Source organism: Odontesthes bonariensis, chromosome 6 (genome assembly GCF_027942865.1).
Source record: "Odontesthes bonariensis isolate fOdoBon6 chromosome 6, fOdoBon6.hap1, whole genome shotgun sequence".
Classification (NCBI taxonomy): domain Eukaryota; kingdom Metazoa; phylum Chordata; class Actinopteri; order Atheriniformes; family Atherinopsidae; genus Odontesthes; species Odontesthes bonariensis.
Window position 1 is genome coordinate 21,656,806 of NC_134511.1, and position 16,048 is coordinate 21,672,853.

General features: G+C 39.7%; 2 protein-coding genes across 10 annotated transcripts in view; one reads left to right on the plus strand and one right to left on the minus strand.

The window, feature by feature from the left end:
- The window catches only part of LOC142382238 (uncharacterized), a 40,701-nt gene extending 33,565 nt beyond the window's left edge, over positions 1–7,136 (plus strand). For 4 of the 7 annotated variants that reach the window (XM_075467871.1, XM_075467874.1, XM_075467879.1 and 1 more), the window contains 2 exons: positions 1,215–1,250; positions 6,071–7,136. In XM_075467871.1, the coding sequence (XP_075323986.1) occupies positions 1,215–1,250; positions 6,071–6,098 (64 nt within the window). In that variant the 3' untranslated portion in view covers positions 6,099–7,136. Of the gene's footprint in view, positions 1–1,214; positions 1,258–6,070 lie in introns of all 7 variants that reach the window. The other 3 variants (XM_075467875.1, XM_075467872.1, XM_075467876.1) reach the window with 3 other exon arrangements.
- LOC142382239 (beta-1,3-galactosyl-O-glycosyl-glycoprotein beta-1,6-N-acetylglucosaminyltransferase-like) lies at positions 1,507–15,456 on the minus strand. Of its 3 annotated transcripts, none has more exons than XM_075467881.1 (5): positions 15,424–15,456; positions 9,231–9,651; positions 9,044–9,137; positions 7,961–8,365; positions 1,507–7,836 (listed from the first exon to the last, which is right to left on the minus strand). In XM_075467881.1, exons 2-5 carry the CDS (start codon positions 9,536–9,538, stop codon positions 7,336–7,338), a joined length of 1,308 nt encoding a protein of 435 aa, XP_075323996.1. In that variant the 5' UTR covers positions 9,539–9,651; positions 15,424–15,456; the 3' UTR covers positions 1,507–7,335. The 3 variants fall into 3 exon arrangements, with proteins under 3 accessions (XP_075323996.1, XP_075323995.1, XP_075323997.1); XM_075467880.1 differs by having other exon boundaries at positions 15,264–15,451; XM_075467882.1 differs by lacking the exon at positions 15,424–15,456 and adding an exon at positions 10,114–10,405.
- Positions 15,457–16,048: the final 592 nt, after the last annotated feature.

Below are 16,048 nucleotides of genomic sequence, written 5' to 3' on the forward strand. Positions count from 1 at the left end.
CGACTGATGAATACTTTTTCAGCAGACCTACTCAAGGAAAGCACACAGACTTTCCTAAGAAAAGGAAAACAAACGGTGCAATAATATATTTTAACTTCCTAGTTTAGGCATATTTACTTATCTGTCACTCTGCCCTAAGGTATGACGAGGAGAGCCGTTTACACAGATTTGCATGCATGAGGTAAACCAGCTAACCTGCTTGGAAATATTAGTTGAGTTTGTGAAAAACACCCTGAAAAATCCTTGAATGGCACTAAGTATTCTCTCATGCTGGGACTAACGTTTGACTCATTTGTGGCTGTCTTTCTATGCAACATAAAATGAGCTGGATATTGATTTCTCTATTTCTTTTAGTCTGTGATGCAAATTTCTGTGCAAATTAGTTCATTTAACTTCTAACCTTTGACTAACACACAGCACAATCCCCGGGGTAACCTTCACTAACGACCAGATCTACACTGCCAATCCCAAAGCAAGATTCTCTGTGGAATTCCAGTGCAATGCATATAGGCTCACACTCTAAACAGGAAAAGGCAAATTCACTGACTAGACTGCCTTATAATTAACAAAAAAATGTTCCCATGGTTTAGAGAGTATAAGATGCCATATAGTTACTGCAGCTGACTAACTTTATACTGTAGCTCTGGCCCATTCATGTACTTATTTAGAGGTGCTTTTTTAGCAGAAAAAAAGTGCAAATGGGCTGGATATTTCTTATTTCTGATCAGTTAATCTAAGATTTTACACGTGCACCATTAAAACATTGAATATTTTTACACTATTCTCTGTTTTTTAGGTTTTCATAAACTGAAAAATAAACAATATGTATTCAACAGTACAAAAAACATCACTCTCGTTACTGTAACAGTAGGTAATTATTTCAGTGAATACGATAACTTTCTACAAAAAAAATTCTTTTTTTTTTTTAGTCTGTCGACCGTCACAAATGTGTTCAGCTTAAATGTCCTGCAGTATGTGCAGTATGGCAAAATAAAAATAGGAATTTATTTCATTAATTTCAGTATTTTTAGACGAAATGTAAATGCATTTTATACCATAGAGCACCAATGCTTGTTTTCCTTTCCTTCTATTCATCCTTATATGGCAGCCAAGCCACTAAACCTCATCAGTTGCATGCATACTGACATAGTTTCCATCTCTCGTTAACCCCCCTCACTAACTATTGTTTTCTACCTTTCAACCCAATGCTGAAGCAGACTGGATACAGAATTGCAGGACACATCAGCTAAGTAAGTGGTGAGCAGTTTTTTTAGTTAGTGAACATATTCATCAGGCCCATAATGTTTGATAACTTTAACGTATTCACAATTATCATCAGGTGGGAGATGCAAATTTCAAAACTTTGTTAATACATTGACTCCTTTAGATCTTTTTGTCATCAATCATCAGTCACAGGCTTCTCAAATCAGACACTCACAAAGATTAATATAAACATGACCTTTTGACATTCATGCAACAGTCAGAAAAAAAACTAACTTTTCTTCGTCCTCCTTAGCAACAAAATGTTGCCAATGAGCACCTTAACAATCATGATGAAGTCTGAAAACAATTCCTGTAGATTTATTAAGTTGAATTAGAACGTTTTGTTTGCTATGAGAAAAAAAATGGAAGAAGATTGAAGTGAGAATGTATTTATTTAAATACAACAAAATATCGTCTTTGAACAAGCTGAAGATGGAGAAGGTTCTCCAAAACAATGACGATTATTTTCTCCAGAATGCAGTCCCATGATCTAATCATCAGACTGGCTAATCTCAAAGAACAATCTTTCTTTCCTGTTCACAGAGAGGCATTTTCTGTCCAGAGGCTGATGCCTGCAGGTGTGTCTTGTTTTGTCCAAGTCTCAAATAGGAAAGGAAACACCTTGACATCTACCACAGCAGTGATGCTTCTGGAAAAAAAAAACTCTTTTAGAGGAAGAATAGACAAAAATCTTCCAAACAATAATTGAAAGACTCTGGCAATAAAAAGCATGAACAAAGTGTGGAATCGATTAACTATGAAGCTTTTTTCATATTTTCTAGCTGTGTATATATGTATATATACATATTGGAAATCAGGACATCTTTGACTCGCTTATTGGATATGTAGACAGTCACAAGTTTACATGTCTCTGTAAAGTACATACAACATCCATATAGGTCATGTAATGTAGCAATGAAAGACACTCATCTACTGGTAGACACAACTGTTTCTCTTACGTCTGCTCTAACAGCTTATCTTATTCAAGGCCAAAGAAGGTGTCAGGCTGACCCTTTGTTAGCAATATTTTGCCCTTTTCCAGATAAAGGAAAGCATGGACAGACAAAGACTCTTGATTTGAAGAAAAGCGAAAGGAGAGTCATCTTGGTGCAAATTCCACTGCAGGGAAGTCTCACTAAAATCCACAGACTGGTCTGACTATCTCAAAGAGGCTTTTGAAAATATTTTCATGCTCTTACAAAGCTGGATTTATTGGGTAAATGTTGGGTTGAGTCTGAAATAACTCTTGACGTCATATATATATATACATAAATATTAACGTCATCCAGGTCACAGTAATCCTAAATGCTGGAATAGAAAGCAACTACACTTCGTCCTTGAATACACTTCACCTCTGATCCGAGAGGCTTCTTCTTTTCTGACTGACTGCTGGGGAGCTTCAGGCTTATTGTATGTTGCTGGGGCATATCACTAAGCATGTAACAAGCATGTAGAAATAAACTAATTATTGTGTTAGTCTATCCAAAACCAAAAAAGTACAAGTGACTACTAATACAGCCAAATTCGCCATAAAGCTACTCTCACTCACATTTTTTATAATTCTTTTGTCAGATGGCCAAACGCTTAAGAAATTGTGACAGAAAATAAGCCTATTAAGACGAGTGATTTGCTTTAAGCAACCGTGTGTCAGGTTGGGGTGGGGTGGTTGGTAGGACACGGATGCGGACTCAGAGATGTAAAATAGCAAACTGGGTTTATTTCACAAAAACCAGGATAGACAAAACTAAGAACTTGACTTGACATGAAACACTTAACTTGGCATGGCATGAGGGATATTGACGGGTAGGATCTCGCAAAAACAATGAGGAAACCTGGAAACTAAATACTGTGATAGGTGAGTGAGTGCAGCTGAGGGGAAAAACAGGTGAAGTGAATGAAGGTGATGGCAAAGCAACAGAAACTATGGGGAAAACATGGCTAAACTAAATACCGGACCTGGACTAGAAAACTAAGGCATGAGGGAAAATTAAAACATGGCAAAACTAAAAACTAAACATGGACTTAAAAACTAAGACATGATTAACACATAATAAAACACCAAACTAAAAACATGGGGAGAAATCCCATGGGCGTGACACCGTGAGTCAGCTCACAGTTTAAAAATGAAAGACGGTGTGTGCAGTGATCTCCCACAGAGAAAGATGGACACACAGTCCACAGTGTAGCAGCGCCAAACGTATTTCAGTCAGTGACTCTGTTTGCTGCATGTATGCTGCGCCAAGGACAGCGGTCCAATTAAATGGCACAGCTAAATGTCGAGCCGTTTCTGTGGCTCGTCTCAACTAACTGTGGTGACTCACACCATACATCATACATATTGTTTAGGTCATTGCATACCTACCTCACCCATATGTGGGAGGCAAAGCAAGGCAAGTTTATTTGTAGAGCACAATTCGTACACAAGGCAATTCAAAGGGAGGATTTGGTCACATGGTTCAAGGTGTGAATAGTTGTAAAAACTACTTGGGGAGAAGAGTCATGGCTACATTTTAAGTTTTAGGTAGGTGATATCTGAGATCATCCCCTCCATACAAAATTGGCTTTTCCCCCTTATTCAGAGATTCTTTCACTCCTCTCCCCCAAACCACCTATCCTCTCTTTCCAGAATGTGGACATTACTGTCCGTTATCCTTGAGCTGTACGTGTACTGCAGAGTCTGGGCCTGAGGAGCTGACACTGTTCCTGTTTGTTTACATTTAGTTATTTAGCAGATACTTCCATCCAAAGTGACTTACAACTGAGGAAACAACATTCAAGCTGCAGTTCAGAAAGAAACAGTGGTCTATACATATAAATAAATCTAAAAGAAATAAATACAGCAAGTACAGAGGAGCAAGTAAGCTCAGGTTATAGCCCTTTTATACCCACATAGAGGTTTCTGTCTGTGCTGCTCTCAGCTCCTGCACCATTTTTTCAAGACACAACAACATATGTGCAACCCAATCCTCCAAAAAGCTAACAACAAGTAGGCTTCAGAGATGACATGATATTGATTAAATGATGATTTGTTTAAAGTTAGTGTACGCAGACTAGAGCTGGGAGAAGTCAACAGTCAAAAACTATTCATAACAAAGAAGCACAGGTAAAAAACAACCACGGCTGCACAGGACAGTCTTGCACTGTAGCGTGCAAAATCAAAGGATTAAGGGATGGATGCAGCATGGCCAGAGATGGATAGCTAGTAATCAATCAAGACACCAAGGTTTCTTGCAATGTTAGTTGAAGCAAGTGGTAGTTGGAGTGACAGCATTTATGATATTGTGTTGAATAAACTGATTGGCTGGGATGACAAAAACTGACTATTAAGAGAGATTTAGCTGAAGGTGCTGTTCCCTTAAGGTGCTTATTATAATTATAAGTACAGATGAGCATTTTTTTACAATAGCAGTGACATGAGAAGCCAATGTGAGCAGATGTCCAGGATCATATAGGCTACAAACAATCACTTCACAAGCAGATGGCTGAACACAGTAAACCCAGCGGGCCAGCTGCGGCTTAATGATAAGCGACACTCTTCTGAGGACATCAATGTACAAATTCTGGATGAAGAAGACAAATGGTTTGAGAGGAGTGAAGGAAGTTATTTATTTTATAGAGGGAACAACAGCATCAAACAACAAAGCTGGCCTCAGACATCACCTGACATACAATGCAGCTTTGACTCCTCTCCCCAAGAGGTTTCACAGCTGTTTACATCTTCATGCGGGGAATGCCGAAGAATTTCATACCTTCATTTGGTTTGGTTGACTTTCACACTGCACTTTTGGTGTGGACCACACTGCCTGGACAACATCGTGCAGGTACAACAGCTGCTCGCTTGGGGCGGTATTGCCCAAAACAGGCACTGACCGGGAAGGAAATAAGCACGAGGAAGAAGAAAACCCGACCAACAAACTGGATGTAAAAAGGGATCCATCTCCTTCAGCTGGCTGAAGTGCATTTGCATTTCCCTCTGTAAGCAAACCGCACCACGGTTCACTTGCAAGCAAACCAAGACCAACGTTTTCAGGCGGAGCAGAGTTTGTTTGTTTGTTTGGTCCGTACCAGAGTTGGAATAAGCTTTCACACTCTGTCAGAACAAACCCTGGTCCGTTAAAGCGGACCACACAGAAGGAGGAGTCCTACAGAGCTTGGTTAACTTGTATTACCCCAGAGGTAGCCGACATGTATCGACAGGCCAAGCGGATGCTCTGGCAGTTGCAGAAGCAAAAACTCTGTTGTAGGAGGAGTCTAGTGATGCTATGGAACATGACTTTTAGTTAGCCTCAGAGAGATTCTGGCAAACTGTTAGAAAATAGTTTCCTCTGAAGAGGCTCCCCCTTAGGGATAGAGTGAGGAGGTCACTTATTGGAAGAGGCTCAGAGTAGAGTGCTGCTTGCCCGCATAAAACTTGCTGGAAGGAGGCCTTGGGGTGAGACCAAGCACTGGCTGTAAAGATTATACCTCTAGGTTGGCTTGAGAACCTAGAGATATAAGAGTCCCTCCAGCAGAGCTGAAGGAGGTGGCTGGGCATGAAGTCTGGAGATGTGCTGCCTCAGAAGTTGATGGATGGTTGGAACAGTTCCCAGAAACACACAGGATAGCTTGTCCCATTTCAGCGGTCGTCAGACAAATGTGTTAACAGGAACTTCTTTAAAAGAGATCATGTGTTTTATGACTGTATAATCTGACTGCTGTTGGAATTTGCCTGACGCCATGCAGTTATTGTCTGTGCTCTCTTTGCTTTAAATATCTTATCTTAAAATGCAGTAATGTTTTTTTTTCCTTTTTATCTCCTCTCGCTCAGAATCGACAAGGGGAACTCAGCTGTTTGACAGGACACTTTGCTGCTGCCTATTTTCTTCCTGCATTATGCTGTTCTCTCTACCACAGCATGTCTGAATATAAAAGTCAACTGCAGCATGATGCATATAGCCTATGGTTGTTACAAAAGCAACTAGCAATGAGTCAGAAAGGTATGCTGTGGTTCAAATCTGAGGGTGCTAGATGTACAGTACAGTGATACTGTATTTGTATTGAAGAGACTGTCACTGTGCTGAAGGGGAGACACTTCATACTGTTTTACAGTACTGAGACATAACTTGATTATCTTGGCTTTTTTTTGTTTGTTTGTTTTTTTGGATTTTTTTCTTTTTTTTTTGCTTTATCTATGAAACCTGTTGCAATTTGTCTGTGTTTGATGTACTTCTATGTAGTCCTTCATGTAATAATAATAATCAACCAATAGTATTAAAATTGTGTATTTTTATCCAAAGTTGTAATTATAATGTAATGCCTTTTCAAAAAAAAAAAAAAAAAAGTTGTATTACATCCCATCTGCTTGCCAAAAAATATTAGTTTTCATTGGACAATAGGAGTATTGAAAGGTAGTAGAACTTGTATGTAATCATAGATCATCAAGGTTTGCAAAAATATAATCCAAACACAATATTATTTTGTAATGTAAAACATTATGTTACACAATTATATTGTAGTGGCTGAATGTAATACAAGTAGCATGAAACAATGGCCAAACTGGTTTTAGAATTATTCAGAGATGAAGGTGGTTCTTGGTAAAGAAGGAACTATCATTGTGTCAACATGTCTTTGAGCACTTATGCAGTAGCTGCAGTAATGCAGTGCGTGATTTGGTGGTGTCAGTTTGAGATGAGAGTTATAAACAGCCAAATGCAGAGGAGGGTAGTCACATGAAATGAGAATTGGCTTTGAGGTGTGTGTTCGCTGGTAGTGATAAAACTGCTCAAAGTCCAATTTCGGCCATGTTTACGTTTACGTCGACATGTTTGTAGGTGGCACTGTATCCATTTGTTGTAAAATACATAAAAATATTAATGGCATTAAATATGGTTTCCTCCCAAACAGTCTTTTTCCTTCTTCTTATGTCACTAAGTGAAAATAAATTCAGAACCAAGTACCTTCAATCATTTTTCAACAATCAGATTCGGACCTGTGTCGTGTCTGGTTCTGCCACCCCAAAGTCCCGGGCCATTTTTTGTGGAAACTAAAGTATTCTTTCGCAATATTAATGTTAAGCATAATTAAGGATTACCACTAAGGTGAAAATTTCCACTGTGTCAAATCCAGAGCTTTTTGTCTGAGATATTTCTCTAAGCAGTAGACAGAAATGGGATCACTGTCTACATCAAACTTATTGGCAAAGAGGTGGTCATGTTCAAGCAGCCATTGCAGGTCTCCAGCACCATATACACATATTGCCCGGACATGGTTGCCTTGACACTCTGGGTATACTGCCTCCAATGAATCCTGTGATCCCTCATGCCACTGCCACTTCACCAGCCGTGCAATGGCATTGATATCTGACACGTCATATTTACGGTTTGGCCGCTTTGAGCCAGGAACACCAGGGATTCGTTGAATGGTAGCCCAGAAGTTCTCATCAGGACTGTAGGTGTCTTTGAACCACTCAATCAGTGTGTGTATTCGGCTGTCTTTCATCACACTGTGGACATATCCTCGGCTAACCACGATGTAGGCATTACCGGACATAATGGGCAGGTTAAAGGGAGCCGGATCCTTTTGCTTTCCTGTATTCTAAGAACATCAAACAGTACATGAGTATGATGGTTATGGTCAGAGCAGTCTGAACATGGAGTTTTATCATGACTGTTCTTGCTACTTCATCAATATAAATGTGTTTATTCTCAAAAAAATGTACCTGGATTTGTCCATCAACAATCTGATGAACATATGACACTCTCCACTTCTTTTCTGGAGGCATTTTTTCTGACTCCAAACTGTTACCGCCCTTCAGTGAGCGCAGACTCCTTATTATCTCCAAGTTGGTTTTCAGAGGGAAGTCCTGGCCACAAAGGTTGATGAAATATTTCCATTCTGTGCTGATATTGTAGAGATCTGCCATACAGTTAAGGTCAGCTTGGACGCGTGGCCAGGCAGCATAGACCACACTGACAGCCTGGCTGACCATGAAGACATTGGGGAAACAGGATGTAATGGCACTGATGGCAGAGTACACCGAGACCTCTGCTTTTTTGTCCACATGGACACAATAAAAATTCTGAGGTGCATAGATCGCTCGCAGTAGTCGTTCAAAGTTCTGCACCTAAATTGCATGAAAAAGAAAAAGAGAATCAAAATCCAGGTGCAGCTCAATTATTTTTTTTTTTAAACGCAATGCCATCTGTTACTATATTATGTGCAAGCAATGCAAATACACACGAGATACAATTTGATCCTAAGTTTTAAATAATTTGAAAAAAAAACGAATTTTTTCGGAAACAATTATAGAAAACAAGTGGACTGTGCTTTCTGATTTTTTTTCTTGATCTTTAAAATTGAATTAACAAATGATCGACGAGTTCTTTCGAAACATTCCTGCTGTTTTTTCCTAGTGTCCCTTGTGGTTGTGAGTTTTCAGCTGTTACGCTGGGTTGAACATTTTGTTTGTGGTTTGCCCGTTTGTTGCTATGCTGTGCGTAACCTCTGCTCGGAATTAAATTTTGGAGCAGCTAAAAAAATCCAAAGTTAAGACTTTAAAAGCAAAATGGAATGGAATACCTTTATCACTCCATGAGTTTGATCTTTTTTTAGACTTTCAAAATCTCCCTCCAGACATAGTGAACTTCATGTGTGTTCTGATATGTGCCCGTTAATATAAGGATGAGAGTACAGTCTTTGACGTAGCACTTCAATTTCATGACAAGAGCAAATTGTTACGATCCACTGCACAGTTTTAGAAGTTTGTTTGCATTTATGAATTGAGACCTAAGAATCAGCATACCTTGTGATGCACAACCATAGAATAAGCCAGGGGAAAGTCCTCCTCTTCCTTGCTTAATGGCACTGTTAAGTATTTCCTGCTTAATTTGAAGCTCCTGCAAGTACAAAGTTTTGAACAAATAATGTTGCTTATCAATACACAATAGTTGAAAGTTACACACACACTTAAACTTCCGGTTTGAAATCACCTGCAGTCTTGGGTTGCATTATTGTAATATTCATCAGGGATCTGAATACTCTTACGGAAGTCCTTAGTGATGGCGAGTAATTTGGCCTGCTCCAGTGCCTCCTGCTCGCCCTGCAGGATTGCTGAGCAGTTGCACACTTTCTCTGGGCCACCATCATCATCCGTATACTCCAACCAGCTGTACTTGTGGATGAAGACAGAGTTCCAGCTAGTGTTCAGCTGAATGACGAGGAAAATCGTCCACAGTGATCCCAGCGCAACAGTGAGCTTCAACAAAGTTATCAGCCGACATTGTCTAAGCAACCACATTGTAGGAGGATCTCAACAGAATTTATGGGTGAAATGTCTGTTGGAAACTGTGGTGGTGATTGTTTAAAGGTCATCTCATTATGGAGCCGGGCTTGTTCCGTGAGATATTGTTCCTGGAAACAGTAAAAGAGAAATGTGTACTCATTCACTGCACCTTCATCCTGCCAGGTAGATTATATTGACATATGTTTAGTAGAAATACACCTATCCTTTGACAGAGCACATTCAGTCAAAAATCATAAATGAAAGCATAAGCAAAAAGACCTTTTGATTTTGAAAAAAACGGAAGATATTTAGATTACTCGAGATCAGCGTATATACATATAATGGGAGAGAACAGGGCATTGACAATACGGCCTCTAAATAAGTTATTATCTGTCTTTATTTCACCAATACATTAAGAAGAAATTGTATTGGATATACGCAGATCTCGAGTGATCTAAATATCGCCCGAAGGACGCCGACTTTGACCAAACTGTTATCGGTGAGTAGATGAATGTATTTTATGCCAGTAATAAGGTCCAGGTTTAAAAAAAACAACGAACTTCTCCTTTAAGGAGGGCAAAAGTACTCACATTTGTCTTGTTTATTGGACTCACATCACAGATAAAAATACACTAACGTGTTTCGGCATAAAGCCTTCATCAGAGCGTCTTCGAGTCTAATAAGATCTGTCATACAGTATATAAAGCAAATATAGATGCTAACAGTGTTTCCCACACATAGACTAATTCGTGGCGGTGCGCCACAGATTAAACACCGGCCGCCACATATTGCGTTTCGTTATTATTATTTTTTTAACGCTATTTAAAAAATACTCGTATTCGTTCAGCTGCATTTCCTTGCTGCTCTCCCTCCGTCTCTCTGTCCCTCGCGTCTCTCTCGCATAGCCTACTCACACACACAGCCCCTCCCCTCCGTGCTTCCCTGGAAGCGTGGAAGCTTGCTAGTCTCAGCGTCGCGTTAGATTAGCTCAACCGAAAGAATTCAAAGGTTGGTATCACGTGCACCTTTATAAAATCACACATTAAAAAGTCCTATAAAAATATTTTATATTTTGAATACAATGTTGTCCCGTCCCGTCCCGACCCATAGCAAACACGCGATTACGCCTTCTTTATAAAGTTAACTAGTTGCAAGTTTGCCGTAAAAAAAAAATGTAGTTGGGTTGTCGAGGTCTAAACACTAGCAGCTGTGAATCAAATAAAGTAGTTTTTTTTAAACTCTTACACTGAATGTTTGCTGCTTCAATCCAGATGAGTATTGAAAAATATTTTCCGCGATTGAAAAAGAGAAGTGCGTGTTGATGATAAGGACCAGCCTGAACCGGAGGTATCAGTCTGAAACAGCTGAACAGTCCGACCAGTGTAATTTGCTATGTTATTAATTTGTTTACAATGAAGATGTGAAAATCTGCAGATAAGCCGCACCTGTGTTACCCACCGTGACACAGGTGTCACACATCCTTACGTCCCCCATAATTTTCCTTGATGGAGAAATTATCCAGGTTCTTAACTCCCAATGTGACATATATGTGACATTACAGATCTCTGACAGGGGGGGTGGTATTTTGGAAAAAAATTCTGAAATGGGTTTTATGTGGTCTATTTAGTCTGTGTTATAACCCCCTTAATTTTCATTTAAGTAGAAATGGGTCTGGGTTCTTAAGGGTTAATACAATAAAGTTTTGTGTGACCAATTATTAACGAAGGAATTATTTTGAAGAATTTTTATTTTTTACACGCAAAACAAAACAAAACAAACAAACCACACAATCACTCCAGTCATAGCAGCCCGGGCCTGAGACCCACCATCACCCAGGCCCACCCAAGCCGCCCCCAACAGGGGAAAAGCACCGCAACACCCCACCCCACCGCACGCCACCCCACCCTACCCTAACAAAGAACAGCCTGCAGGCGCATCAGAGATCCCAGAGCAACCAGCCCGACACCAGGACCCGCACCGACCCACCTTCACGGCGGCGTGCCCAGGGCACCCCAGACCCCCCCGGGCACAGGCAGGGCACCCCCCGGGGCGCAAGGCAGCGCCCAGACACCAGGGCCCAGGCCCAGCACTACACCCCACGCCAGAGCGGCGCGGCCACCCGACCTAGAGCCACCGGCCACCCCCCCATGCCCCCCAAGAGACCACGCCCCACACCGCAAGACAGCTCCACCCACAAGTCCCCCAAACTGCCAACCAGGCCAGACACACAGCCCCCCCCCAGCAATGATCAACCCAGCCCCCACGACCCGAGAGACCACCAGAAACCCAAAGCCACACAGACCCCCCCAGCACACAACCGGCCGCCCAGAGCGGCGGGACAGCAACACACCACTCCCACTATGTGATACTACACTTTAGCCATGTTGATAGGTCCTCACAGACCTCAAGCCAAAATTTCTGGACAGGCACACAAAACCACAAAGCGTGTGCATAATTATCAGGTGTGTTATCTGTACAATGTGAGCAGATATTTGAGTGTGTTAGACCCGTCCTGAACATCCTTTGTCCTGTGTAATGTGTTCTGTGAAGGATTTTGTATTGTATGAGTTGCAAATTAGGATTTCGAGTCATTCTGAAGGTGTTCAAACATATTTGTGGCCAGAAGTTATGGTTAGAATTAGAACTGAGGGATAGATCTGCCTCCCAATTTGAGGATGGTAAAGAAATTGTGTCATCCATCTTAGACAGTAATTTATATATTTTTGATAGCAGGTTTGGTGTGCAGAAGCTAAAAAATTTTGCTACCCTAATGGGGAGTTGTAAGTCTGTTTGGTGGAGGATATATTTCTTAGTTATTATAGACTGAAGTTGTTGGTATTCTAGAAATGTATTGCTTCCTAACCCATGTTGTGATATGAGCGCATCGAATTAAATAAAATTTCCATTTTGGACAATATGTTCCAGATATTTTATTCCTTTGTTCTTCCATAGAGTAAAGTTTAGCATTTTTTTGTTTTGCAGGATGTCAGGATTGTTCCAGATGGGTGTAAGTTTACACGGGAGAAGTGAGGACTTTGTAATTTTTTTAGAAATTCCCACCAGGCTGTCAGAGAGGTGCTGATGTTAATGCTTTTGAAGCATTTGTGATGTTTTACATTTGGAGTAATAAGTGGCAGGTCCGAGATTTCCATATTATCACATAATGCTTGTTCTATATTTATCCTTGGTTCATCTAGTGGGCTAGATTTAAACCATTTTGATATACGTTGTAACCTATTGGCTAAGAAATAGTGCTGAAAATTAGGTAAATCTAATCCACCACTGTCCTTGGTCTTCTGTAGAGTTTTTAAAATAATACGTGGTGGTTTGTTTTTCCACAGAAATTTGGAGATGCATGAATCTAGTGACTTAAACCAAGTAGCGGATGGTTTTATGGGGATCATTGAAAACAAATAGTTAACTTTTGGTAATACCATCATTTTAATGGTAGCGACTCTCCCCATAAGTGATATGGGTAATGACGTCCAACAAGTGAGATCATCCTCTACTATCTTTAAGAGTTGAACATAATTTAGCTTTGTTAGCTCTGGCAGCCTGAAGGAAATGTTTATGCCTAAATATCTAATATTTCCTGACTGTAAAGTGATAGCAGCTATATTCTTGAAACTACAGTTGATGGGCAGAACTGTGGTCTTAGACCAGTTGATAGCCAGAAAGTGCTGAGAATTTATTTATGAGTGTGATCGTGTGAGTGAGAGATGTCTCTGAGTTCTGAAGGAAAAGAAATACATCATCAGCATAAAGACTTATTTTATGTTCAATATTTTTGGGATGGATGCCTTTAATATTTCCATCTTGTCTGATAGCAGCTGCTAAAGGTTCATCCATCCATTTTCTATACCCGCTGAATCTGTCGGTCGGGTCACGGGGGGGCTGGAGCCTATCCCACCGGTCAATGCCAACTAAATACCATTTACCAAAAAATAAAAGTCAGCACTGTCAATAGCCACTTATGAAAAAAAATTAAGGGGAAGAAACATCCAAGACTGAAGACATCATTATGTCCATTTGGCATCATAGCGTTAACTGTATACATGCAGTACATCTCTCTTTGGGCCAGTTTCTCAAATCATCACCTCCTCTGGCTGATGTTCTGACCCTCTCAATTCCACAAAACCTCAATGAGGAGAGTGAGCTGTGGTTTGCGTCAATATAATGCTTTGTAGTTGCAAAAAGTAAATATAGGTCCGTAGGTGTTCTGTTTTGCAATTCAAATCCCTTGTGAGTTGGCACAAACCAGTTCCCCCACCGTAACTTTGGTGACACTACTTCATGCTTAAATTACGTTAAACATTAACTTTCAAACACATATACTGTTGTGAGATGGTTTGGAAGCTTTAAAAATAGAATTTTACAAAAGAAAAAAATCTAACAGCTATATACATATTTTCTGATAGTTTGAAAATGAAAGCAGATAACATTGTTGATGCATTTGTTATTTACAATAAAGTGTATTGAGAGTATTATGAGATGAAACGAAAAGGGCGCTTATGATGCAGCGTGGCTGTAAAGAACTGTTCCGCTGTCAATAACATGAAAGTTAATTGCACAACATTTCTACAGTTGGAGAAAGTCAGCGTTGACCTATGACTTTAGTAGTTACTTGTATGTCATGAATACACAATATTATGTTTTCTATTTACAACTAGTCTGATATTAAGGAGTACTAAATGGACTGAAGTCCAGGCCATGAATAATACCATACTGAATTATACTGAAATATTTATTAGGAAAATTATTGCCATCTCTGTATATTGTAGACAGTATAGTTCTTTTTTGGAAAGCAAAGATTTTGTACTTGTACAGTCTCATTCACTGAAGAAGGAATGCACCGTAAACACCAGAAATCAACAACAGACGGCTTAGATCAGCAAAGATTATCAGTCAGTTTCATATAAAATTGCTCGATTACCATTTTAAGATTTTACAACTAAAAACCATCACTGATTATAATGATATGTTCTCTTTTCTTACTTTCTGTGTGTCCGCAAGCCTTTTATCATGCGTCAGAGATTAGGAAACACTAAAGGGCTGAATAAAAAAAATTGTTGTTTTGTTTCCCTTTTCTTTTTCGTGTGGAGAGACATGTAATCTAACATGTCTGTTGTAAAAGAGACAAGAAATACAAGGCTATTTCATGTGCAATATTTGGGGTCCCACAGAAGAAAGTAATTGTTTGAATATGGATTAACAAAAAAGGAAACTTGCACAAAGTATGCAAGATTTACTGTTAAGCACTTGAAAAAAGAATCAGTCTCTCTTTTAACATGAAACAAGTCTGTAGTGAATCATCTTAAAGTAACATACACTGTACATAGTGAAATTATTTCCTCTGAGAACTCTTGCTTACTTAGAACAAAAAACATACAAGTCTTTAGTTGGACTAAAGAAATATGTCTACCTGCAGTCAGATCTGGGTCTGCTTCTATCAACTATAAATGTTGTCTGGGGAAAAATACAAGGAAGTAAATTTAAAAAAAAGAGACCCATATACACTTTTCTTTACTGCATGCGAATTTTTATACAAAGTAGCCTATATCTGTGCTGCTTTTAATTCTACCTTTTATCTTGAAAGAAGACAAGTCTGTAGTGAAATAATTTCAATCGAAGAGACACACAAACCACGAAATCATTATCACAAACAGCTGCTGCTTACTTAAAAAACCGCGCAAAACAAACATCTCCCTACAGTTGGCTGTAGGAGAACAACGATTCCTACCTGCAGTCAGACGCAAGTTTTGTCATGATCACCTCTTCCTCTTATTATTCTACATATCATCTCACACATGCCGTCATTCATTCTAGTCTATCAAAACTGAAACTGGCCGAATAGTACAAAAAAGAAGTAAAAAATTTAAATCCAATCGTGTTTGTATTACCTCGCTTGAAAACCTCACTGTTCTCTGGAAATGTGGCAGGAACTGTAACGAGAATCCGACCCCACTGACTCTAAGCTGTGACGTAAGTCCGTGCTATCGGCGGTATCTTTGTAACCTGCCGCCTCCCTATTTCTTTCCTTGTTCTCATGGTTGTCAATAATAACTGCTCTGCCCAGACTCATGGGAGACGTGCTTGTTTCCTGCCGTTTCCACAACGATAGCGGCGCGCGAGAGAAATTTATATTATTTTTTTTGCGTGATTCTTTTGTCGTGTTTACAGGTCCGATAGTGATCTTGTGTCGAGATCCGTTCTTCCTCCAGCTCTGCCAAAAGATGTGCGCGCTGGCTGAAATCTCGTTCCCGATGCCGGGAGGTGAAAGTCCCAACTTTTATCCAACAGCGTTCTTTTTATTATTATTTTAATCCGGTGAAAGCAGTTTGACTTTCTTGATTTTATATTCTCTTTAGCAGGGACAAATACTGTAATGATCACAATACTTTCCGAATAGTTTAAGAGTTTTCACTTTCAACACAGACTTGATGGGGAAATGTGTACTCATACAAAGAAATGTTGTCTTGGCTCAACATGTCATAGCCAAGTTCCTAATCATATGTCGCTTTTTCT